General features: G+C 61.8%; 2 protein-coding genes across 2 annotated transcripts in view; one reads left to right on the plus strand and one right to left on the minus strand.

The window, feature by feature from the left end:
* The window catches only part of BOP1 (BOP1 ribosomal biogenesis factor), a 113,102-nt gene that overhangs the window by 22,286 nt on the left and 67,249 nt on the right, over positions 1-23,567 (minus strand). The gene's annotated exons all lie outside the window — the stretch shown is intronic.
* Positions 6,619-16,703, plus strand: SCX (scleraxis bHLH transcription factor). The gene is made up of 2 exons (XM_077808797.1): positions 6,619-7,140; positions 16,665-16,703. The coding sequence occupies exons 1-2, from the start codon at positions 6,619-6,621 to the stop codon at positions 16,701-16,703; spliced, it is 561 nt and encodes a 186-aa protein (XP_077664923.1).

A 23,567-nucleotide genomic window follows, 5' to 3' on the forward strand; every position in this document is an offset into this window, starting at 1 on the left:
GATTCTTTCCCCAGCATTCTCTTGAAAATATCCGGTCCACGTGGAGGAGAGGGGACGGGGCGAGCGCTCTGAGCCACGGACAGCCCACAGGCCTGGCTCGGTGCTGGCACTCAGGGCTGCAGGGCCAGACAGACGAGAGGAAAACAGGATCCAGGGAGGGGGCTGAGCGGGCCCTGCCCTTCAGAACGACGCTCGGTAGCGGGGCAAGAAGGGGGTTAGATAGAACTGGCGGCTGCCCAACAGGAGGGGGTGCTGGCTGGGGTAACAGCCATCCATCTCCCATGCTCCCTGCCACCCAGGGAGGGACTGCAGCTCCTGGGCCCCTCACTCCTGCCTGGGTGTGAGGAAAGGCTCAGACACTGGGGAGCTTTCTCAGAACCCTGGTCCCATTTGTGTTTTCCGAGGAAGCAATCCAAGCTGCCCCCTGGGGGACTGTCCCCAAGCACCCCTCCAGCCAGAGGGGCAGCCCGAAAGGCATCGCCCCACACAGCAGCTAAAACCTGGGGCAGGGGAGGGATCCCAGCAGGGAGTTTCTGGACTCCACCAGACACTGCCGCACAGCCGCTGCCTCCCGTGGAGAAGGTCCCACACCAGGCCCCGGGTGGGACGCAGACTCCCACGCCCTCTGAGCGGTCAGGTTGCCAAGCGACTAGCGAAGGGCCAGGAAGAGTGTCTGGTCACGAAGACACAGGGAACCCGGATCCCTGCTGGGAACCCAAGAGCTGCACTTCGTTTGCGTGGCTGATCAGACAGCAGCGACCCCCTGCTTTCCGGGAGTGGCAACAGTACACGCCGGGCCTCGCTAACTCTACGGCAAAGGCGGAGGGCACAGCCGGCACCGCAGGGCCTTGCTAGGCCACGCCAGTCTCCAGAGGAGCATGTAAAAGGCACAGACTTGCCTGATATTTGGAATCAGGGGGATGGTAAGACAGTTGCTTGAAGCGTGCAGGATGGTGCCAGGGGGACGGGGTGCTGTGAGGGACCCGTCCTGGCATCTGTGCTTGTTAAAGAGGCAGAGTTTCTGGAAATCAGTGGTTAGCTCCAGCTCCTGGCCTGATTCCAGGGCTGGTAATCGGACGCCAGCCTCTTTAAATCCACCTGCGCGTGGGGCTGCTGCATGGCTCACATACAGCGGCAGCATTCACCCCAGAGGGAGTTGCATTTCTGTGATCTTCAAAGTGTGACCACCCCGGCCTTCTTTTGGGCAGTTTCCACAATCTCCATGTCGGGCTGGGGGGCATGACCTGCCCCAGGCACCGCGGCTCATGGGACAGGGTGGCGGGGCTGGGGTGCCCTGAGCTGGGGGAGCCACGGACAGAGATTCCAACTGTGTGGGTAGTAAAGGGGCCGGAGACCCCCCCAGTCCGTTATCAGCACTGGGGTGGGGGCGCCCCTTGGGCCAACCGAGCACTGGGCCGGAGCCAGACGGGCGTCTCCCTCTGCCCCAAGAGTAAGGGCCGTAGCTGGAGTCTCATGTGGAGAGTCCTACCAGGCCCTCTGGACCAGCAACGATCCCACAGCACCGGGGTGCACCTGGGAGAAGCACGAAAGGGCTTGTTTGAAAATGTAAGCCGTGGGCGCCGGAGGCTGGCAGCCTGGACTGAACGGCACCGAACGAGGTGACAGGTCGGGCGGGGCTGGGCCGTGACGGTGCAGGAAAGTCGCTCGTGTCTGACGTGGCAGAGCAGGGGAGCCGGCAGCGGGAGGCGAAGCGAGGGGTGACCCGGTCCAAGCAGCAGGCCGGGAGAAGGAGCTCTGCAGCAGCATTGCCGGGCAGGGCCGGGCTGCGTTTGTCCAGGCCAGAGAGCCGGAGGTTGCACTAATCGAGACGTGAGCCGGTGAGAGCCTGGGGGAGCGTTTTAGCTGCGTGGACGGAGGGGAGAGGCCGGATCCCAGAGATGCTCCACAGAAAGAACTGGCAAGACTCAGACACAACCTGGCTGTGAGGCCTCGAGACGCCCCGGTTCCAGGCTGGCGTGACGGGCAGGGCGGTGGGGTAGAAGGGAGGCTGCGGGGAGGACAGGCGATGAAGAGCTCTGTCTGAGCCCTGCTGAGGGGGGTGATGGCTGGACATCCATGAGGAAAGAGAGATGGGCTGAGACAGAAGCTGGCAGGTCTGGGGCAGAGGCAGCTCTGCGAGTCCCAGCACAGAGCTGGATGGTGTGAGTGTGAGTAGGAGCCAGGAGAGACGGGGACCAAGGACGGAGCCCTGTGGGCTGCAGGGGGGTGAGGAGGAGCCTCCGAGGGACACGCTGAAGGAGTGTCAGAGAGGCAGGAGAACCAGGAGAGGACAGAGCTGTGGAAGCCAAGGGGGGAACCGACTTCCAGGAGACGAGCGTGGTCGATGCTGCGCCAGGTGACTGAAGCTCGAACGTCAGTTCCGAGCTTTGGCCAGGACAAAGTCACTAGAGAGAAGCCAGCCCGGGGCCGATCAAGGAGGGAGACCCAGAGAAAAAAGCACGCCCACAGCACCAGCCCCTCTCCCAAAGGGGCCAGCCCGGCCAGCAGCAGGGGAGGTTTCTCCCCAGCCATCGGCCACTACACAGTGCCCCAACTGGCAGGCTCTGAGCCCTAGAAACAGGAGAGGCCAGAGCACCCCTGGGCTGACCTGCAGACAGACCCCGGAGGGCACCCATCTCTCACCCCTGCCTGGTGTCAGACAAGAGCCTGCACTGGAGACAGGGAAACCAGGGTGCAGAGCTGCCCTGGGACAGCTCACAGGCCCCATCCCCACACCTGGAAATCCACCCTACTCTCCGCATCGCTGTCTTACCCCTTCCTTGCCAGAGTTTACTCATCTCCAGCTGGGACCACCTTCTGGGGCAGCTCTGGCGGAGCCCATGAGATGAGCCGGGAAGACTGGGCTTGGGCCCCGAGCCCTCCAGACTGGAGAGTGCTGGGGGGCTCTGCCTTTCCTGCAGGGAGGAGGCAGAGTTCCGGGGGTGTGCTTAGCTTTCCCAGCCTGCACGGCTGCTCTGCATCTGCCCCCGTTTTGCTGTCAGGCCGAGCCCGAGGTGCGGCCCCTGCCGCCCGGTCACCACAATGCCTGTTGCTAGCTTCTCGACGCAGGCTAGCTGTCTGTCCCAGCATCCCCGGGCAATGCTCTGGAACTGCTGCCTACGAAGCCAGGCAGGACTCTGGTGAGGTCTCCTCTCTGGGAGCAGCCTGTCTTCAGGACACACAATTCACACGGCTTCCACCTTCCTGGGTCTGACCTCGGAGCATTCAGCATCTTCTGCCCCTCCGTGCACTTCCCCCAGCGAGTCCGCCCAGGCAGGCTCCTGGGGAAGCCAGAGGGTCCTGCCCCACAACTCCGCAGTCAGACGGGACTCTCAGCCAGCCAGGAAAACAGAAGGTTTATTAGATGACAGGAACATGAGCTAACACAGAGCTTGTAGGTACAGAGAACAGGACCCCTCAGCCAGGTCCATTTTGGGGGGCAGTGAGCCAGACAACCCCGTCTGCCCTTCACTCCTTGTCCCCAGCCAGCCCCAAACTGAAACTTTCCCCAGCCCCCCCTCCTCTGGGCTTTGTCCCTTTCCCGGGCCAGGAGGTCACCTGATTCTTTTGTTCTCCAACCCTTTAGCTCTCACCTTGCAGGGGGGAAAGGCCTAGGCCATCAGCTGCCAGGAGACAGCGTGTGGGCCATTTATGTACCCTGGCCTTTTGCTCTGCAACAATTACACCCCCTTATCCCACCACCTAGAGACTTAAGAAATGCCTGTGAGAAACTGAGGCACCCCTACAGTATTCAAAGGAAACATTAAGAACCGTGCCACTTCATCACACCGTCTATTTCCAAGCACTTGTTCAGCTCGTCATGGATTTACATTTTCCCAGTTGAGCAAGGGAAGTGGGGTTCAGATGGGGGGCCAGGGGGAGTCAGATAATAGTTATGTCCTGGCAGCAGACATGGCGACTGTCAGCCTCACATGCAAACCACACCCAGCCATCAGCGAGCTCTCCGGCAGCCCTGCTCCTCTACCTCGCTGGGCCTGGTGCCGGTGGGGGTGCGCCCAGTGAAGTCTGGGATTATCGACATTTACCAGTAAAAGTCTGGTTCTTGCAAGCCAGGTCCGGCCCAGGAGCTCTGGGCACCCCCCATCCCTAGCGATATCCCAGCATCCCGCAAGCCCCCACGGCTGCCCCAAGCTCTCTGTACAGGTCCCAGGCACGGTAAAAGGGCTCTCCCTTTCGGGAGGCCACGCACAGGTTAACCCCAGCCTGGGAACTCACTAAGCGGCCCTGGCCTTCAGGCAGAGTCACTCTGCAGACGGGAGCCAGGGCCCTGCAGCACACGCAGAGACACGGCCCCGCAGGGGGGAATCTACTGCCTCAGCCTCCAGTGCCTGGCTTGAGCCCAAGGGACGGGCTGGCTCCCAGCCACTGCAGAGAGAAAGCCCCATGCCCGCCAGACGTGATCCCCACCCAGTCCAGCGTCTCTGGTGGGAGCAGGTGGAGGCTGAGCAGCGCGGGGCCCAGCCAGGCATCTGCAGAGAGGGGGTCCAGCGTTGTCTCTGGCTTTCCCCAACTTGCCTGTAGTCTCTGGCCTTTTCCTCTGGAGATGCAGGTCACAACAAGACTTGAACCCCAAGTCAGCAAGGCGGGGTCCTCCCCTGTTGTCTGCACCCTCCTCCCCGCACAACTCCCGCTGCGACCCCCAGCAGTGGGGCAGGTCTGTGGGGAGGTGCACACTTGGAGCCCTGGCAGACTCCCCACAGGGAGCCTGGCCCACTGCTCCGGCTTCTCCTCCCTTCCCAGGGTCAGCGGTGGATTCCTGTATGGGCCAACGGTGCCCGTGTCCAGGGGCCCCTGCCAATTAGGGGGCCCCCAGAAAAATGGACACACCCACACCCCGACTGCCTGGTGCTCCTGCCGTGGAACAGGGGAAACCCCTGCACCGTGACCCCATTTCCCTGGCAGGTGCGCGGGGGGGACTGAAGGCCAAAGGGGTGGGGAGGGGCCCCTATTTGCTCTGGCCCCTAATCCACCTCTGCCTGGGGTCGATCCCAGGGGTTGGCTTTGACCTGCTCAGCTCCTGCCTCTCCTTCCCCTCCAGCTGAGGAGCCTTCACTGCGGGCCCAGCACACCCCCGGGCAGGCTGGGAAGGCCGCTCTGCGGCCCCAGGGGTGGTGGGTGTGTGCGAGGGGGTTACACTGGCACATTTTAACTGCTCCGTGGCTGCTCAGGACCCTGCAACCAGGACACAGCCCCCCGCCGGCGGCAGCGAGGTGGAGAGCACCCACCCTCCTGGAGTGAGGCAGGGCCTGGGGCTCACCAGAGCTCGTCCGCAAGCTCCCTGAGGATGCGACCGAGTCCTGGCACCCAGCTGAGGCTCTGATCCCTGCCGCAGGGACCCCGGTGTCCCTGGCACACCGCGGCGTGCGCACCGGGCTGACGTGTGCTGCAAGTCTGGTGCACAGAAGGAAGTAGCGGGTTAGCCTCCGAGGTCTGCTCCTTTAACAGGTGTTCCTGGCCCGTGTCCCCAGGACAGGAGGGGGCTCCAGGCCGGCAGGCGTCTAGCCAGCTGATGGAGACATAAAGGCCAAGCTCTGCATCGAGGGAGAAACTTAAAGGGGCCAGCGTGCACTGAGCAGGAGCCGTGGCCTCTGCACAGCCCTTGCTGGTGGCTGGCTCCTCGAGGGTTAACGCTCCCTCTCTGCCCCATTAGCAGCAGCAGGACTGATCTGGTCACACTGCAGGGAGCAGGGGGAGCCTCTGCGGGGTCGGTTCCCCAGCAATCAGAGCCCCTCTCCCCGAGAGCTCCCAGCCCACCCCCCCCCTCCACACTCAGGGGGAACCCCCTTCCCTTCACGAGCCCCCACAGGCTGCTGTACGGCACCCCCCCCACCCAGCCGCCACCTCCGGGGGGGAGGCTATGTTTGGACCCCCGCGAGGGCTCCCCGAGGACAGACGGGGCCTCACATCGGACACGGGGGTATCGGGATGTGCCAGATTCCCCAGGGGAGAGAGGCAGAGTGCGTTCGCACGCACACACGGTTCTATGGGCACACGTGTGCAGACCCACACGTGTGCACGCACTGCAAGCGGAGTCGAGGCCGGGAGTCAACGCGTGAAATCCACAGACCTGCTGGGCCGAGCGCTCCGCGCCCCGGGGCCGCCCCCGGCCCAGCCCGTGCTCTCAGGGTTAACGCTCCCCAGCCCCAGCCGGAGGCAGCTCCAGCTCAGGTAGGCGTGAATGTGCGGGGATCCAGTTCTGCCTGCGCGGAGCAGGAGGAGGGGCCTGGCTGACCACTGGCTGGTGCTATAAAGCTCCCGGCTCCTGCCACACTCAGCGCCTTCAGCTGCACATGTGTGCAGAAAGGGAACGCCAGCTGTTACCGTGAGGGGACTTAACCCCTTCTGGGCCGCCCGGGCTGGAGGCGCGGAGGGGAAGGAATCCCGTTGCTGCGAAGCCGGATCTTGCTCTGAAAGCCAGCAGAGGAGCTCCAGGCTTCGGGGGCAGGCGGCGGCTCGCCTGCTTCGGGGCTCCAGCGCTTTCAGCGACGGAGGCAGCATGAGCGAGTGGAGCTGAGCTGTTCTGGTACCGGAGGAACTTTGGGGAGCCCGTTCCCGGCGGAGCTGCCTCGCCGTTGCCCTTGCCAGGTGCGCCCCGAGATGTCCTTTGCCATGCTGCGCTCGGCCCCCAGCCGGTACCTCTACCCCGAGATCAGCATGCTGTCCGAGGACGAGGAGAACGGGAGCGAGAGCTCCGGCTCCGAGGAGAAGCCCTACCACCTGGACGCCGGCACCTACGGCCTCAAGGGCGGGAAGCGCCGGAGCGGCAAGAAACCCAACCGGATCAACCGGGAGCCCCGGCAGCGCCACACGGCCAACGCGCGGGAGCGCGACCGCACCAACAGCGTCAACACCGCCTTCACCGCCCTACGGACGCTCATCCCCACCGAGCCGGCCGACAGGAAGCTCTCCAAGATCGAGACGCTGCGGCTGGCCTCCAGCTACATCTCCCACCTGGGCAACGTGCTGCTGCTCGGGGAGGCCTGCGGGGACGGGCAGCCCTGCCACACCACCCCAGCCTTCTACCACCACAGCAGCAGCAGCAGCCCCCCGCTGCGGGAGAGCGAGAACTCGCAGCCCAAACAGATCTGCACTTTCTGCCTCAGCAACCAGAGGAAGCTGGTAAGTGGCTGCTCGGCCTTTCTTTCTGCGCCTTCGGGCGGCGCGCCGGGGTGCTCAGCCAGGCAGGGCGGGGGAGCAGCGAGAGCCCAACACGGAGCGGACCCTGCCCCTCCGCCCGCCCGGGGACGCTCGGCGCCTCCAGCTAGAACTAGCTCAGCGCCGTTGCCGTCGATCGGCGCTCGCGAGCGTGGGGGAGACGGCAGGGCCAGAGCGGGAACGTAGCCAGCAGGAGGAAATCCCCGTGACGCTGGGAACTGCCCTGACTCTAGCTGGGGAGATCTTGCAAACCAGACCCCTCGGGCAAGGCAGAAAGAGACACAGCCAATCCCGCTGCCTCCCCCGGCATACCTAGCTTCTCTCCAAAGCCCCCGCCAGTGGCTGCTAACTCCTGCCCTTACTAGCTGGATGCGGGAGCGAGAAGGGGAGACTATCTGGGGGCTAGAGATTAATTTTAGGAGCTCACATACTCAGGGGACGGCTGAGGATAAAGAGCTTAAATCCAGAGAGTGTCTGCAGAGGGAGGTCTCCTCATTAGCACTGCACAGGCAGACGCCAGGAGGCGAACTCGCCCGGTCTCCGCTACGGACCATCTCTAGGGCTTTAAGCATTTCAGCCACAGGCTCCCTTCTGCCCCACCCGCTCGAGGGAGCCGAGGGCCCCTGCTAGCCAGCTCCAGCCCCTGGAGAGCTCAGTGCATGCCTGCTGAGTGTGGCGTTTTGGGGAGCTGGACAGACACCTGATTGGGGAGGGGGGGAGAAGCACTTGGAACAGCTCATACCAAGCCAATGCCCCCCAAATGCTCCTGAGACGCCCCACTCTGGCGCGCCCCTCTTCGCTGCTCAGGGACCCACGTCCCTGCAGAAAGAGCAGCCATGCCAACTGGCCTGGGCCACGCTGCTCCCTGGCACGCAGCGCCAAGGCCCGGCTAAGTCAGCTCCAGTGTGTGGGTGCGGTTCTCCTCTGGTCTCCCAGGTCAGGTCTCCGCTGTGGCGGGTATGCAGCTCCCCAGGCAGGGCAGAACACTTGAGGGAACGTGGCCTCTGCCTGGTACCTGCCCTCTGGCAGTGATTTCACATGCCCGGCACTCACCTGCTGCCCCCGGAGTCGGGCTGCTAGCTGCTGGCTGGGATGCACAGCCCAGGATCAGGGGCAGGATGGCGAGGCCTCTGCTCCTCCGGAGAAGGGGGAAGGCAGAGATGAGAAGGCCCCAGACTCGCTGGACTAGGCACACGCGCCCACAACAGCTGCTCAGCCGGGACTCCCCGAGGAGCTGGAGCGGCCCCGCACCCGAGCCCACCAGCTTGCAGGGAGACATGGTGTGGGGCCAGCTGCCCCCCGGCTCTCCCAGCAGAAGTGGGAGCTTCCCCGCTCCCCCCTAGCATAGCAGAGAGAGAGGCAGGAGCAACGGCACAGACCTGAAGGACAGCTCTGACCCCTGGGCAGGGCTTTGCCACCCACAATGGGAGCATCAAGGGGCCCCGCTGTCAGGCCAGTGTGCAGGTGAGAGCCCTGGGGCTGGGGCACACCCCAGTCAGAGGGGCAGGGAGGGGAGCGGATCTGCAGAGGACGCAGTCATGTCCAGCCTCCAGGGAGAGGTTTTTTTAAAAGGGTCCTGCCCAGGTTGCCCCAAGGTGCTCGAGCCCTGGAAGGGAGCAGGTGGGAAGTTCTCGCTCCTCGTCATTAACATAAGTCCAGGACTTGCCTGCCAGGGTGGCCTGGGGCCCCAGGGGAGCGAGTGATGGGCTGAGAAAGTCAGCCCGGAGTCAGGCAGGAGAAGGGGCAGTCCCAGCACCCGGTCACCCCAGGGAGCCTGCAGCGGGGGCGGGCGGCTACAGAGCAGCCTAGCTCAGGGGCTGGAGGCTGCAGCACGGCAGGTCAAGCGTGAAACCCGAGGGACAAACAGGCAGGAAACCCCAGGCAGATCTGTCCTGCTTGGCAACCGGGGGGGTTTGAAACCCCCCCACCAAGCAGACACACTCCAGAGGGGCTTCGGGGGCGGCTCCCTACCCAATCCGACCAGGGCAGGGGGCCCATACGGAGCCTCTGGGGACCCAGAAAACGGTGGCGACAGGGAAGGGAGATTCATGAGCAACTGGGGGGGCCTTGGAGAGAGCCCACAAACATCCCTCCTGTTACCATAAACGAGTGGGGGGTGGACACGACAGCAAGGGACCACTTCCATTCAGTCCTCAGAGAGAGGCCCCCCCCAGCAGCGACTCAGGTCACAGAGACGAACTCTCAGCAGCACAGCACAGGTATAAAGCACCATGCTTTGAGGGTAATCAGTCCACCCCTCGCTGCCCACCTCAAGCGCCCTGCGGCCACGGATCTCAGAGCACAGCCACACGCTTCCAGCCTCCTAGCCCAGCCCCCGAGGCAGGTTGGCAAGATCCCATTGTAGAGTGGGAAGCCTGGTACCCAGCAGAGCCGCGACGGACCCTCCTTCTAACGACTAGCCCTGTGCTTTGTGTACGACCGCCCGTCCTCATGCCGCGCTAAGTTCCCCCTCTTGCTGACACTAGCCCGTCACCTCGATTCCTATAAACCACGGCCCATTAGAGCCGCCCGCCTTGAGGCAAACCCCGCGCTGGGCATGCCTAGCCACCCCATGCCCAGAGGCACGGAAAGGCACAGCTATGCCCGAGCCCTGATCGGAGAGCGGCAGCCTCGTTTGATCTTTAGCTTTTCGAGACAGTTCTCTAAGATTTGGCCATTGGCTGGATTCTCACGTAGGCCAGAGAAAGGTGTGTTTGCCATAGCAGGGTAGCTATCCCGCTGCTGGACGCGAGGGGAACCCTGCGTGAGGGCAGAGTGCTGATCTTGCCTGGTCTCCACGGCAAATTTTCCCGCAGGAGAACTCTCTGGGCTTGTTATCTTGCTCTAAAAATTCCCCACTGCTTTCAGCAGCAAAGACCAAGTCTTCAGTCACAGGGTTTTCAGCACATAGCAAGGAAGTGAAATTAATCTTCTCAGCAGTTGTAAAGACAGCATCCTGGGGACCTGCCTGCCTGCTTGACACTAAGTGGAAGGGACCTCTCTTGGCTGCTGAGTGCTAGAAAGATGACGCTATCCACATTCTGGAGAAATCAGCTCCCTATAAACCCACTTTCCATGCACTCTAAAAACCAGAGCCGCTGCCCGGGCACATGCCAGGGATCAGACACGGGCAGGAAGAGCTCAGAGATTCTGACGTAGAAAACATTTCTCACTCACACATGAGTTCCTCTCATTGCAGAGCCCACCGGGAGGGGAATTTGCCCATGTGCCCGTGTACACAGACCTTTACGTTTATTTTATTGGCACATGCCAAGTACAAAATCCCCCCTGTAAACGGCTACACGGAGAGCTGCCACTGGCGGCTCTGTGAGGCAAGCGGGGAGGCAGTGAGCCCACCAGGACAGGAGCTGCGGGAGCTGGATGCAAGGCGCAGGGAGGGCCCAGGCCCTGGCTAGCTTTGCCCTCACTCCTCCAAGCACCCTCACCCCAAACGAAGAGGGAGCAGCTTGGCACGTAGGGCTGGGGCTGCAGGAAACCAGCAGGCTTGGCTCCAGGCTGGGGCGGGGGAGGAGAGCGCGGCACACAGAGCAGAGACCCTGGCTAGCTGGCAGGAGTCACACAGTGAAGCCTGGGAGGAGCTCAGGCAGGGTAACCCACCCCGGTCTAGGGTCCCGAACAGCTGCAAATACCCCCGGGGGCTGGGACTTGGCACAAACCAGCTGACGCTCCTGCCGCGTCTCCACCACAGGCGTGATGAACGGCGCGACCGACAAAGGGGTGACGTGGCTTCCCACGGGGCCGCTGAGACTCTCACTTCAGCATCCAGGGCAGGAGACGTTCCCGTACTGCAAAGATCCTCTGTTAACCCCCAGCTCAGCTACACCGCCTCACGCAGGCCTGGGCGACCCAGGCCACTCTCTAAACAGATCGGGGTAGGACAGGGCCGTACGCTGCACTGGGACTGAGCCTCCAATGTGCAGGAGGCCAGGGCCGAAGCGGGAGGCGTGCTGGCTCTTTCTCTGTGCTTCCCCGACCTGCCCACCCCAACACATGGCGGCAGCTCCCACTTCTTTAATGGGGCAGGGGTCTGGGAAGGAGGGTCTGGCTTTGCGACCTGCTCACGGCTTGTGCCAGATTGCCCCCCCTTTGCTGCCTGGCGCACACGCAGAGCTAGGGGAATGCGCAGAGCAGGAGGGAGCGATGGGAAAACACGAGGCATGGCATTCCTACTTGTCTGGGTCTTGTGCGCACAGCACAAGGAGAGGGAAACCAGGGCTCAGCTCTTGGTAAAGAGCGCACCTCCTTCCCGCCTCCACGCACACGCTGCACCTGCTCTGGGGGCTGCAGCCCCCATCACACAATAAGTACGGGTCACTAAATGAAATTAACAGGCAGCAGGTTTAAAACAAACAAAAGGAATATTTCTTCACACAATGGACAGTCAACCTGTGGAACTCCTTGCCTGAGGATGTTGTGAAGCCAAAACTATAACTGGGTTCAATAAAGAACTAGATAAGTTCCTGGAGGATAGGTCCATCAATGGCTAGTAGCCAGGATGGGCAGGGATGGTGTCCCCAGCCTCTGTTTGCCAGAAGCGAGGAACGGGCGACAGGATGGATCACTTGATGATTCCCTGTTCTGTTCATTCTCTCTGGGGCACCCGGCATTGGCCACTGTCAGAAGACAGGACACTGCGCTAGATGGACCTTTGGTCTGACCCAGCGTGGCTGTTCTTATGTTCTTACAGCCCCCTGCTCTCCCAGGGAGCCGCTCTACCACGGCGTCGGGGACATGGGAATTCCTAGGGCTCACTGCACTGTGGTACACGAGCAAACCCCGAAGAGCTGAAGGGAAATGGCTCTGAGCACCCAAGGACAAGCAGGGGAAGCAGTGTTACAGGTTCCTCGGCTGGTTTATTAGGGACTTAGAAAGGGACGCTGCCAACACTCCGTCCTCAGGTCCCGGCGGAGTGACGGCAGAGCTGGTTGGCGTGTCCCCACCAAACCTTGGGACCGTCTGTGCTGCTCGGAGCTGAGCCAGTGACAGGCCATTTCCCTTCGCTTCTGGCCAGCGCTGCACCGTTGGGCTGCAGCCACCCAGGGCGGGGCAGGACGATTCCTGCTGGGCCTGATTTGCGGGCAGATTTGACCTGTACAGAACCGCAGCTCCCTGCCGGGCTCCTGGCTGAAGGCGCCTGCCTGGCTCTGCCACCAGCTCAGGAAAGAAGCTGCTCTGGGGAAGGCCCCATGCCTCAGGCCCAGCAAGATCCCAGCCAACACGCCAGCATGGCTGAGAGCGCCGGCAGGGACAGGTCCTGGGGCAGGCAAGCCCCAGGCTCTCCTCGGAGCCAGTCAATGCAGCACCGCAGCCTCTGCGGTCCGGGGGAGAGTCACCATCTGCTCTGGGAAGATGGAGCAGGGGGTGCATGCAGAGTTTACAGCCAGGAAAGCGAGGTCTCGGGGCACCACTCCAGGGAGCATGGAGATCCTGGGAACTGAGCAGCCTCTAAAGGCCGCTGGGGAGCAGGAAAGGCCGGGAGCAAGAATAAGGCCTGGAAAACCCGCTTCAGGGGGTGAAGAGGCACTCTGCGCCCCCGCCCCCTGTAACCTTCCCCACTGGCTGGAAAACAACCTTCACCCTGGGAACCTAGCTTGAGAGAGGCCTGGCCCCGGGCAGCAAAGCCCCACCGAGCCCCTGGGGTGACTGGGGAAACCACTCTGCCATCTGCTTCCACGCCTCCTAGAGCATCAGAGCCAGGCGTCCCGCTCTGCCAGGCCCCTCTGCCCTCCCAAGGTGGGAAAGCACGGCTCACTGGGGGGGCTGCTCCGCCGGCAGGGCTCTATGCCAGTGGGCCATGTCCTCACAAGCGAGGCCCCCTTACTCTGGAACAAGCATGTCCACACAGGGAGTTACTTGCGAAAAGCAGTTTCTGACTGGCTCTGTGTTTAGCTAAGCCCTTGGGAGGGACATGGGAAGACCGAAGAGACACCCCCACCCCCCGATGCACCATGGACCCCAAGTCAGTCCACAGGTGCGATTGGATGGGCCATATCTGACCGAACAGACAGGTGGGGGCTCAGCTGACGGCTCTGGAAACCATTAGGAATGGCATGCAGGTCGGCGCTCTTTCCACACTGCCCAGGGCGGGCACCACGCCCCCCGTTCACAGCGGGGGGCTCCTAGCCAGGCTCAGGGGGACAGGCCTCAGCAGCAGCTGGCATGGGCAGCTGCTTGTGGGTTCTAGCCGTGTGGGGCTCCACGATGCTGATTTGCCACTGAGGGCGGGTGGGGTTGGGCGAGCCCGGTCAGATGCTAGGTGTGGGATGCAGATTCACTGCGTGTAAGCCCAGACCCAGCAACGTGACCAGAAAGTGCACAGGCCCTGGGCGAGCGGAGAAGGGGCCAGAGACGGGTCACATCCAAGCCTTCCCAGGGCCAGTCCTCTCACCACAGCCGGGACAGAATCATAGACTATCCGGGTTGGAAGGGACCTCAGGAGGTCATCTAGTCCAACCCCCTGCTCAAAGCAGGACCAATCCCCCACCAAATCAGGCTATCACTTAGCTCCCAGCCCATCAGTCCCCTGCTCAGGGCAGGGCAAAGGGATGTGGAAGACCAGCGGAGCTGCCATGGGCCCTGCATCTGTCAGGGTAACTGGACAGCGACAGCCGCTATTAGGAACTGATGGGCCGGGATGCAGAGAGAGGCCAGCTCTGCCTAGCACCCCGGCACCAAGACCGGCAGAGCCTGTCACAAAGCACCCGTCGCGGGTACGCAGCCATTACGTCGGCATCCCCTCGGACGAGAGGGGCGCCGACCCGGCACCGCAAGAGAAACAAGAGACAGCACAAAGGGGTTCTGTATCTGCAGCTCGGCTGGCCCAGAAAGCTCCACCCCAGAGCTGCTGGGTCTCTAGGAGCGGCCGCATGGGGGCCGCAGCTCGGCAGGAGGTTAAGTGGCACAGAAAGCTGAGGAACCAGCCTCACCCCCTGAAGAGCTGGGGGCACAAACGAGAGGAGTTTCTGAGCAAAAGTGGGGTGCTTTGTTCTGACCCAGCTTCCCCGTGCAGGGCCATCGGGCGAGTTGGGGCAGAAGGAGGAAGAGACCAGGAAGGGGACAGCCGGACAGGACTGAGGTGACTGGCAGAGTCGGCCTGGACCTTACCCCCCTGCCACTCTGTGTCAGCGGCACCCCTCTGAAGAGGGGTAGACAAACTGGAGGAGGGGAAATGATTAACCCTGGAACTGCCCCAGCCTGGGGTGCCCAGAACAGACCTAGTCAGCCGGGCGTTGGCCTCCCCGCTGGTACCTGTGGCCCGGAGACTCCTAGAGGAGGGAGGCCCCTTCCTCAGGGCACCTGCGCCTTGAGCCAGAGCTGCAGGACGACCTGGGCGGCCCGAAGAGCAGATGCCCTGGAACCTACAACCTGTGATGGGCCCAGAGAGCTTGGCAGCCCCTCGGAAGGCACTGGGGTGGGTAGGGGGCACAGAGCCCTGCACATTACCGGTGACAACACCCCACGCCCTTGCAATGCCAGAGAACCCCTGCCTCATCCCAGCCGGACGGTGCTGGAGAGACCCTGGCTAGGAACGCGCTGGCTCCAGGCTGAATGACCCTTCCAGCAGCCAGAGCTGGTTACTGCCCCCCATCTGTGGTGGGGGCACCCCTGAGCGCCAGCTCAGCGGCCAGTGGGTATTTTACCCACCTCCCCCAACTCCAGAGTCAGAGGCGGGAAGGCTGACCATTCCCCAGGACAGGGCTGGGACCTGTCCATCCAGAACAGCTTCGGCACCCTCCCCATCACGGCGCGGTGTAGGTGGATTCACAGCCAACAGACCTGGGGAGACTGGGAAGGGTTTGGGGGTAACCAGCGTGAAGGAGAACTCACAGGTGCCGTGCTGAGAAGTGATTTGCTGCTATTCTCTGGGTAACACAAACACAGGCCATGGCCCCCGCAGCACCGTAAGGGAAACCCACACTCTGCGAAGCTGGCATTGGAGCTCTCCCCGAGGAGAGCTGGGACCTGGCAGACACTCCCCAGCAGGCATTAAATCACTTGCTGAGCCCTGGCACCTGATGATGACCCAGCTGCTGGGGGTGGGGAGTGAATCCAAATAGCTGGCTAGCCCACAGTGTCCTGAGAGAGCCGTGGGGAGCTGTGGGCTGGGACAGTGCTGGGCTTGTGGCTTGTGTGACCAATGGCCCAGCAGCTGGGCTACGGATGACTGCAGAGGCCTCCTGCAGGTGGAACATTAAGGACACGAGCATGCGGCCTGGACTCGCCAATGCCCAGTGGGGTAGCCGGAGCCCTGAGTCAGCCGGCCCCCTTCCTGGTGCATGGCGGCCGGATGCCTTTTCCTCCCCCCCAGGATCTGCAAGATGGGCCAGCTCCTCAAGCCTGTAATTTACTGTTCCTGCTGCACTTAATGGCAGCGGAAAGGCAAGGTGATAGGGGAGGAAATATGAGGCGGGATTTTCCGAATCCCCATTTCCTCTCCAGACAGCACAAGAACTCCTGGGGCCTGAACATCTGGGAAATTTAATTTGGCCATTTTGGAGCTGAACGCCCCCCTTCCTCCTCCCCCATCCCCTGGCAGAACAGAGGCTGCATGTGCAGTACCCGGGGTGCCTCGGCGGTGCAGCAAACCCTGCCGAAAGCTGGAGGACATGGGAGAATCCCGCAGCTGGCAGAGCCAAGATGCAGAACTGCCACCTGACTCCCCACCGCCGGGCACGGCCCCTGGCGGGTGAGACCCGCCCAAGGTGCACACGCTCCCCGCAGCGAAGTGCAGCGGTAGAGTAGAGCGAGCACTCGCTGAGCTGCCTGCCCCGGCCAGTGGTTCGCTCGCCCTCGATTACTCGCTGGCCACCCCCAGGGAAGGGAAGGAGGGGCCGTGCCTGGGCCGGTTTTGTGACTGCGTGCAAGGTGCTTTACGGACAAACCAAGGGCCAGAGCTGTGCCCTAAGGAGCACAGCGTCAGGGCCTGACCCAGCTGCCCCACGTGCCCCAGCAGACATCAATGGGCACCAGAATGCAGGGAAGGATGCCGGGGGGGTGGGGGGTGGGGCGGTCTGGGTCCCGAGAGGGGCTCTGTCAGCCCCACAGTTTGCTGTAGGGTTGGCGGAGTAACCGCACTGCGTTTGCTCTTGGACTTGGGGGAGCGCTCAGGAGGGGAGGTGGGCAGCAGGGCAGCCAAAGACAGGGACATGATGCAGAGATACGGGGCAGGGATGTGAGTCCGGGCATCGTGGGCAGAGTGAGACCAGACAGGGGAACAGGGCGAATTGGGCTGTCAGAGCACTTCCTACAAGCCGGGAAGGGGATGGTCTGCGTAGCCAGGTGATGCCTTTAAATGTCCAGCATGGCAACCAGGGCAAAAGCAATGGGAGCCATTCCACGGCTTCTCTAGGGAGAGCAGACCCCCCCGGGGGTGAAGGCGGCCGATGCCTGCTGGAGGAGGGGTGCTGGCCAGGCTCCTAGACCAGGTGTGTTTTTCTAACTCGGCCTTTCCTCCCACCCCTTTGCAGAGTAAAGACCGAGACAGGAAGACGGCGATTCGGAGCTAGACAGATTCGGAAAGGAGGAGCGGAAGGAGGAGGGATGGAAAAGCCACACACACCAAACAAAGACACAGACATTCCTGCCTTCCCCCTGCTGCCATGGAGAGCTGCACCCGGGGGAACGCGCCGACCCTGGACACACCGAACATCTTCCTGGCCAGGCTGTGGTGGCAGATGGCAGACAGGGACCTGGGAGCTTGAGGAGGCTTCATAGATGGCAGGACTTCGAAGGACCATGCCCGGCGGCACCGGGACACGGCTGCGACGGCGAAGACCATGCCTGCTCCAGCCCAGTAAACCAGAGGGGCTGGAAAAGATGATCTATAGACTCCCTGGACGGGACCCCTGCCCTGATGTTGGGGAATGACCCAGGACCGCTCCTGCGGAGGGAGTGAGGACACTGCCCTTCACCGGGTTTTGTTGAGCAGCACTAGAAAAAACTATGTACAAAATACCCCGCTCCTCCACCCTGCCCCGTACCCTGAGTCCCAGGTGCTGCGCTTGATCAATACATGCTGGTGGTTCATGTCATTGATACAATAATATAAAGCCGGAGTAATTTGTATAATTAAAACAAATATGGTTGAGAGATGAGGCACAAGCTCCCTTCCTTCCAAGCCCTGTCCGGCGCCACACAATAAACCTCTAGCTTCCCTGCACCAGTGTCTGCTTGCAGCCTTCCCCCCATCCCTGGGCTCACACAGCTCTAAGGCCCCAGCCAGCCCCAGGCTCCGGCCACAGAGGCATTGCTGCTCTAGGGAAGCAAGGAGCCACAGTACAGGACCGGAAGCCAGCAGGGCCTTCAGCGCAGACCCGTGGCGTGGCCCAGGGCGAGTTGTTTGGTCCCCATATGGCCCAGTTAAATGCAGCTGGAGACCAAGGTAAAAAGCAGGGACTCAGTGAAAACCAGATGCTGCAGCTGAGCTGAGTTTCCTGGGGAAATAAATTACACACGTAGGCTGCGGCAGGATCAGTTCAAAGCGCCAGGCAGAGCAAAAGCTGCAGCGGGAGACTGTGCTCTAAGCCTCTTCGGCAGCAGGTGAGGGGCTCTGGGTTTTCTGCTGGTCTGCAAAGCTACCCCTGGCCCCCCTTAGCTCTGAGAGGCTGGAGGGAAGCACCCCTGGAGCCAGGGGGCCGCAGAAAGTGCTGGGCTCCCATTCACGTCACCAGCAGAACCGCAAAGCCGACAGCACCGGGGTGTATCTGAATCCCGGGGGCTAATCCACGCGTAGTCAGCCGGAATGTACTTTACCCAGAGCACTCACGGCCCCCACCTTTCTCTGCAAGGCTCCAGGCTGGCAAAGACGGAGCCTCTCGTGGGAGCCATTCAAAGCACGAGTGGTCCCGCTGCCCAGAGCCAGGCTCTGCCGGGGGCGACTGGCCAGGAGGAGGACAGGCAGGTGGGCGTAGGAAGGAAAGCGAGAGGCCGGAAATGAGAAGGTGAGGCCACAGGGGAGCGGCAGCACACAACACGGGGGGTGGTCGTGGGGGAGGACAGGAGCTGGGCTGGGCCAGGGCACCCAGTACCCACCCCAGGCAGGAAAGCATTCCCTGCCCCAAGAGGGGATGGGGCTGAAGGTCTTGGCGCCAAAGCCCTGGCCTCACCACAGAGGTGCATGGCTAAAGCTGGCAGGTCTGCTTCTCTGCTAGCAAGTCCGGGCCCTGGCTTGCAGCCAGGGAGAGAGAGGGACACTGTGCCGGGACTGCCATCCCTACCCAAGCGTAACCTCGGTGCCAGCATGTCACGGTGCGCCCCGCTCGCTGCCAGCGTGCATCAGCCACCAGCGGGAACACAGACAAGCCCAGGCCGCGAGCCTCCGCAGCACAGACCTCCCGCTAGCTCGCAGGGTCCGTACGTCAGATTGGAAAGGGGGAGAAGGGGCGTCTAACGAGACTCCAGCCCAGGCTGCGACATACCCAGGAGGAGCCTGGTGATTCCCACCCCTGGTCCCATTCTGGCACAGGGCAGAAGAGACGAGGCCCGTAAATATAAAGGAAGCAACCACCACAGCTATTCACCCACCCAGCAGGGCTCCCGCTCCCCAGGGCTGCTCTCCGAGAGCCGACGCGCTCCAGGGCGACTGCCAAGGAAACAGACACCCTGTGAGCTCGGGACAGTCCCACGTGGGGGCGAGGAGCCAGGCAGAGCATCGGAGGGGAAAAACCCACGCCACGGCAAGTGAGAGTGGGAGGTAAACACATTTGCCGGCCAGGAACGCTCAGCGCTGGGACGCAGGCGGGCCAGGCAGGGGAGGACATTTTGCTGGCTTCCCTCCCCCAGTAAATCAGTGCAGAGGAAGATGGGATTTGGGATTTCTGCTCTTGGCAAGCCAGGGCCAGAGAGCAGGTTGGGCTCACCTGGCATGGCCTTTCCCTGGCACAGGAGGCCGTTGCAGGCTGAGCCGGGCTCTGGCCTTGCAGCTGCAAAGACAGGCTGGTCCTTGAGAGGGGGGAAGCGCATTCTCCCTGCCAGTCTGTGGGGCCGCTAGCTACAAAGCCAGTGCAGACAAGCCGTCCGAGCTGAGCGGGGACGTGACACGAGCCCGCTCCCCCAGCAGTCACGCAGCAGGCAGAGCCAGTCCTGTTTCAGGCCTAACGTGTCCGAGGACTGGGGGGTGCCTGAGCCTGACACATCGAACGTGCCCATCCCTTCCAGGGACCGGGGCTGGGGGGTTCAGGTCGGCATTGGGAACCGCTCAGCTTTACAGAGCTGGAGACTGTTATTCTGTGCGTTCCTGTTCGCGGTGGCAGGGCTGGAGAGAGGGGTTAGGAATGACTCTCGGCCTCCAGCGTGGAGCCTGGCAGAGGTGGCTGCAGGCAGCTCACGCTATCGTTAAAAACAAGTGGGGAGGGGGAGACTCTTTCAGGGCAGCGTTTTTAGATCCTTCAGATGAAGTCCTCACGCTCAGCGCGTAAAGGGCATTTCCCCATGCCAGCAGACGGTACCGGCTGACTCCCTGCACCCGCCAGGGTCAAGGGATGCCGTTTTACAGACGGGACAGAGCCTTGGCCAAGGCCACACAGGCAGGATTAGAACCTGGGCCCACAGACACAGCAGAGTCCCTAGACCGTGCTGCCGCGAGAACACACTAGTTACGGCTGGAAGGGGATTTCTAATGCAACCTCCTCCGTTCACAAGCTCCCAAAAGCATTCCGTGGGGGGGTGCAAGGTCACGAGCCCGAACAGCGAGGAGTGCGTGGAAGACACCATCAAACGTGTGGGCCTTCCCCTCGCGCGTGTGCCCCTCTCCTGCCCCCAGAGGTCCCACTAGCCACTTCCACAAGAATGTGCCAAGAACTTCACGCCAGGTGAACGTCACAGGTGCGAACCTGGGGGCAGGGCTGGCCCTCCAACGAGGAAGCAGAAGCAGATGCAGCAGTGAGGAAGTCATTGGGGTCATTCTCCTGCTGCAGAGAGAATTGGGGGGTCCGAGTGGCATGGGAGTTGGGCCCAGCGCTGAGACGATAGCGGGGATCTCAGCTGCACTCAGCGCTGGCTCCCACACCACCGCCAGGGGCCCGTATGGGCAGCAGCTGCAGTGTGTCCAGCCGTTTGATCCAACGCAGGCCTGTTCTGCGCCTGTGTTTTGCTGCCACTCTGCCCCGCCCCCCACGGCGCAATGCAAAGGCGGGCGGGCGGCTGGCACAGTGCTGGGACCAGCGGGGGGGTGGGGGGGATTCAGCACAGGGTGTTTGGGAGGGAAATGTTTGCAGACACACCCAGAGGATGGGGCTTCCCCCTCTGGCTGACCACACGCGAGATCCGTCAGAGGCCAAGCCTGCCCGTGGCCCCGCACTAGACACTGGGCAGATGTTAGTGAACACGTTGCCTTTTGGTCCCACCTGGTAGCTCCTGGAGACAGACAGATCGACCCGCCATGCAGAACGGCTGAGCGCGCCCACGTAACTTAGCCACCCTTCCTGGTGCACTGCCCGCGTACTCCCAGCCCAGCAGAGGCCAGTGCCCAAGGACACGCTCCCAGGTTTAGCAGGCCAGAAGAGTATTTCCTGCCCTAGAGGTCATTTCCGTTCCCCTGCCAGCACCAGGCAGACAAGTGGACATCTGTGCGGAGCTGAGAAGCAATTGTCCTCAGCTGCAGGGCAGCTCTGCACCAGGCCAGCCCCTGGCTTCCATCCCATATTTGCTTGGTGATGGCGCAGGTAGGTCCAGGACTCTCCTATCCACAGCTCAGGTGGACAGAGGAATAAACAGCAGCTCAAACTGGGTGACTGGTCCCCCCTTTCGCCCAGCAAGTTCTTCCTCCTACTCTGAAAATGAACCTGCTGCAAGATCGGAGGGGGCTGCTGGCAGCCCGAGGGGCAGGGCAGTCCCTGGAGCCAAGCTCCAGAGGCGACAGGCCGTTGAACCCGTCCCTCAGCTTAGGGTTATCCTTGGGTGCACAGATGGTTGCTGCGTTTTGGCCTGACAGTGGGATGGCGAGTGCTCGTTCCTAGACCCTGGCAAAAGCCGCTCTGCAGCTACGGACTGGCTCCCTGCAGCCACTTGGCAACGGCACCCATGGTCCTGGGGTTCCTGGTCCCAGAGGGAGACTCACTAAGCTGCTGGATTCCCCTCGTTTCCTCTGGAGTTTGTTCCATAGGTGCGCTCCTCTGGGGGACGCTTTGTCCCCGAGGAGCGCAGCGACCTCAGCTGGTCACAGATCAACGTTCAGCTTCAAAGCAGCTGGGGGCTGAGCCATTAACTAGGGGGATGATTAAGACCAAAGCCTCAGACTGGGATCAGAAGCCGACCGGGGCCAAGTGAGGCGCTGGATTATGTGCCTGATGTGCTCATGGCAGCTGGGACGGTGGACAAGGCAGGCAGCCTCATTCTGTACCAGCCACAGCCTCTGCCTGACCCTCCCATTCAGCTTCAGCGACAGGCCGGTTCTCCAAGGCATTTCTCCGTGCAGAGCAGCATGGCTCCGGCCTCGGCTGGGCTCTGCTGGAGCCAGCTGCTCCTCCTCTGGGAGCAGATTTCTCGCAGGCAAGCTGGCACTGTGGGCGTGGCTGCATCAACGAGAACAAGATGGATAACTGAGCGCCCCCGGCATGCTGCAGGCAGCTGACCCCGCCTCCCACATGGGCTCATGTCGACCCTGACGAGACACGGGGATGGCACGAATCCCTGTCGGCGCCTGGACAGGAGGCGCAGTTACCGACCTCCACTCCCCGAGTTATGCTGGAGAGGAACCACTGGAGCAAGTGCTGTGCCGGGTCAGCGACTGCTGCCGGTAAGTGCCCACCGCTCTGCAAAGGCAGAGTCAGGGTTGTGCTGCGGGGGGGTGGCGCTCCTGTCACTCATTTCCTGCTGTGCACTAGCTCCCCCTGACCCCCCAGGACACAGGATGCCCCTGAAGGGGGAAGGAGCCAAATCTCTGCCCTACTACGGTCTTGGTCAGCACTGCCGGGCTCCCAGAGAACAGAGATTCTAGGAGGACAAGCCCTTGTTTACTGAAGGATCTTTGGAAACTCAGCTTCCTGTCACCGGAGGAAGGGTGGCCCAATGGTCCAAGCACTAGCCAAGGACCATGGGAAACCTGGCTTCAAGCCCCTGCTCCGCTATAGCCATCCTGTGCGACGTTGGGTCAGTCGCTTAACCTCCCTGTGCCTCAGTTCCCCATCCATGCAGTGCGGATGGCAGCGCAGCCCTGCATCCCAGGGATGTGGGGAGCGGCTCAGATACCGCCATGGGCCCATTGCCGCAGTATCTCAGAGACAGAGACAGCTCCAGTCACTGAACTGGGTTTTCAAAACCTGGGTCTAGGGATGTGCTGGCCTCTCAGCAGCTGTGCCAGAAAACCCCCCCACCCTCACTGCTCCAACACCCCCTCACTGTGTCGACCCTCCCCATAGCCCCCAGCTGTGCCCCCCAAATCTGAAAGTGTTGTATGTTAGGGGACTGCACATCAGGAGCCTCTTGAACAAATGACCCAGCGATTTGCTTTCCTCTGATCACACTCAGTCCCATTGCTTAGGAAAGGGGTGAAGACCGAGTCATGATCCCATTACCCTAACGGCTAACCTAAAAGGCCCTTCGCCATCTCTGGTGTAATGAATATTGGTTTCCCTGACAACACTTCTGAAGGCAAACTGGAGTGTGGATTGTAGATCACTTTAAAATTCCACTCAAACCAGATGATGGTTTCAGGGCAGAAGTTCCAGAAGGTGCCCCTGCCACTTGCAGGCCATGCACAACACAGTCGCTGAAAGCTGCTCAAACTCACAGTGCAGGGTGCAGCTCAGGTTCAAGGACCTCCGCATGTCACCTTGAGCCACCCAGTTACCATGATAATGGACTGTCTGCAAAACCTTTTGCCTCAGCCGAGCCCCAGTCCTGCTGTACACACGCATTTCACTCCTTTGGCCAGGTCAGGTTAGCTCAGGCCCATTTGGAATTACAAACTTTACCAACGCCGCCTGCCCAAAGAGGCCCTGGGGGCCACGCACTGCCTGACAGAAGTCCTAAGGGATGGAGATCGGTTTGGGGAGGATTACAGCCATAGCTGGAGCTCCAGGTGCATGCAACGAAAGGGAGAGATCATTAGAAACATTCTGTGATGTTCTAAACAGCTGATTCCTCTGGGACAGCTGCAGCCTGGGAACCCCTTGGTCAAACGCCCCCAGTTTCAGCCCACTAGCTTGACCTTACATCTCCATGAAGTGCAGGAGGTTTTACAAGATAATCCAAGCAAGCACGTGGATCTTACAGCACGTAGAAAATCAACCTTCAAACAGACAACTCTCCTCAACCCTGCCACGCTGCCCCGCATCCTGTAGGCAGGGTAGCAGTGCCCTAGTCTGGAGCCCGAGGGCAGGACCTAATCTCACAGCATGGAAGTGCAGCTCCAGGTAACCCATGGCAGAGAG

The sequence above is a fragment of the Eretmochelys imbricata genome, chromosome 2, assembly GCF_965152235.1.
Source record: "Eretmochelys imbricata isolate rEreImb1 chromosome 2, rEreImb1.hap1, whole genome shotgun sequence".
Classification (NCBI taxonomy): domain Eukaryota; kingdom Metazoa; phylum Chordata; order Testudines; family Cheloniidae; genus Eretmochelys; species Eretmochelys imbricata.

What these genes read in the sequence shown, in the direction of transcription:
- SCX (XM_077808797.1), top strand. Translation starts at nt 6,619, where the DNA reads ATGTCCTTTGCCATGCTGCGCTCGGCCCCCAGCCGGTACCTCTACCCC. An exon ending in TCAGCAACCAGAGGAAGCTG is followed by an intron (nt 7,141 to 16,664) that starts GTAAGTGGCTGC and finishes ACCCCTTTGCAG; the next exon opens with AGTAAAGACCGAGACAGGAA.